Source organism: Plectropomus leopardus, unplaced genomic scaffold, assembly GCF_008729295.1.
Source record: "Plectropomus leopardus isolate mb unplaced genomic scaffold, YSFRI_Pleo_2.0 unplaced_scaffold15047, whole genome shotgun sequence".
Classification (NCBI taxonomy): domain Eukaryota; kingdom Metazoa; phylum Chordata; class Actinopteri; order Perciformes; family Serranidae; genus Plectropomus; species Plectropomus leopardus.
Genome location: NW_024616109.1, coordinates 967 through 2,909, shown reverse-complemented (window position 1 = coordinate 2,909; position 1,943 = coordinate 967). Strand labels below are relative to the sequence as shown.

At 36.6% G+C, this 1,943-nt stretch overlaps 1 protein-coding gene across 1 annotated transcript; it reads left to right on the top strand.

Moving 5' to 3' along the window:
* Positions 1-13: 13 nt before the first annotated feature.
* Positions 14-856, top strand: LOC121964290 (trace amine-associated receptor 13c-like; the record flags this gene model as incomplete). The annotated part of the gene is made up of 1 exon (XM_042514503.1): positions 14-856. A coding segment is annotated over one exon (843 nt), but the record flags the coding sequence as incomplete, so codon positions are not given.
* Positions 857-1,943: the final 1,087 nt, after the last annotated feature.

The following is a 1,943-nucleotide window of genomic DNA, read 5'->3' as shown; positions in this document are numbered from 1 at the left end:
ATAAATATTGATAAATGTATTGCTGGTCTTCCTCTCCAGGCAGCTTCACAGCTCCACCAACCTGCTCCTGCTCTCTCTGGCTGTCTCAGATTTCTTCGTGGGTCTCCTCATGTTCTTTCAAATTATGCTTATAGACGGCTGCTGGCTCCTTGGTGACATCATGTGTACTCTGTATCAGTATCTATCATTCATTGTTACAGCTGCCTCAACGGGAACCATGGTGCTCATATCAGTTGATCGATATGTGGCTATTTGCTATCCTCTGCATTACTCCACCAGAGTCACACACAAAAGAGTTCACATCTGTGTCTGTCTGTGTTGGTCACTTTCTGTCATTTTCTCTAGTCTGATTTTGATGGATAACCTAAAACATCTGGGCAGGTATAACTACTGCTTTGGAAAGTGCATATTTGTCCTGAACTACTTTGCTGGACTTGTTGATGTTATTTTGTCATTCATTCTTCCCCTTACTGTTATTGTTGTTCTGTATATGAGAGTATTTACGGTGGTTTTGTCTCAGGCTCGTGCCATGCAATCTCGTATTAAAACCGACACATTCCAGAAATCAGTGAAAGTAACTGCTAAAAAATCGGAAATGAAAGCAGCCAGGACTCTTGGTGCTGTTGTTGTTGTGTTTCTGATATGTCTCTGTCCAACTTTTTTAATCATTCTTTCAGGCCCACATGTCTCACTCAATGCTTCAACTGCTGCCTTTGTGATGGTGTTGTTCTATGTTAACTCCTGTCTGAATCCTGTCATCTATGCCTTTTTTTACCCCTGGTTCAGAAAATCTATTAAGCTCATTGCCACACTGGAGATACTGAAGCCTGGCTCCCATAACGCCAACATACTGTAGAGAGACTCTGCATGAAGCCTGAAATGAAACCCTCTGCACTAGTGGTCAAAAGATTATTGGCCTGGCTGATATTTGGCATTTTGCCTTTTCTAGGGCCTATGTATCAGCATTTTATTCTAATGATCGGCGATAAAATTAATTAATTAAAATGTGCAAAGAGAGTGTAAGCAAAGGTGGAACTTTCACTTTTCACTTTGTAAACCACGGGTAGCTATTTATTCATTTTACTTAAATTTTCACTTGACTTAATACAAAAAGTTGCTGGGATCTTGCTGTATATGATGTTGAAAGTGTCAGTTTTGATTAAACATTTGTCAAAGGCATTTAAACAAAGTTTTGTGTTGGAGTTTGTTATATTCCATGTTCTAAACTTTGACAGAAAGATTTTTATTTTTATAATATATAACATCGGTTATTATTCTCATTAACTACAAATAACCAGGTATCGGCCCTGAAAAAACAACATTGTTCCACCCCTACTCTGCATCAACAATAACATGTACTTGGTCGTGTTAATGTGTAATTAAATAGTGCAGATAATACGTGTCTTTACATTATGTATCTTACTACATAACACACTCTAATGACTTTAAATGCACAACTGAGGTTACTTAGGGTTTACTTCCTTTTATTTTGGACAAACTCTTTTATTTATTCTGCAGTCAGCAAGTATCATGACATATTTGTTGCGCTGGTTAAGCACAATGGATCTGATAAATCCATGCTAAAATAAAATTTTAGGAAACTGTATCCTGTTTTAATACAGGACTGAAGTCTGTGACACATTAGCAGACATTGGTAAACACTTTGTGCTGTATCTACCCTTGTATTGTTTTGCCTGATGTTTATACAGTTGTATATGAACACCCTAAAACATATTTAAAGCTAATAAACAATGACCTGAGAACCTAAAAAATTACTAAATATGACTGAATAATGACTTTTTTATGTGGAAACTAAAACAACATGATAAAAAAGCTAATTGTAGCATACAAGTCAAATAAAACCTACCTTGACTTTTGCTCCAATGCAGTTTATTTGGTAAGATTCCTTTAAATTTCAACAAATAGGATGCAGTCGACCCTTT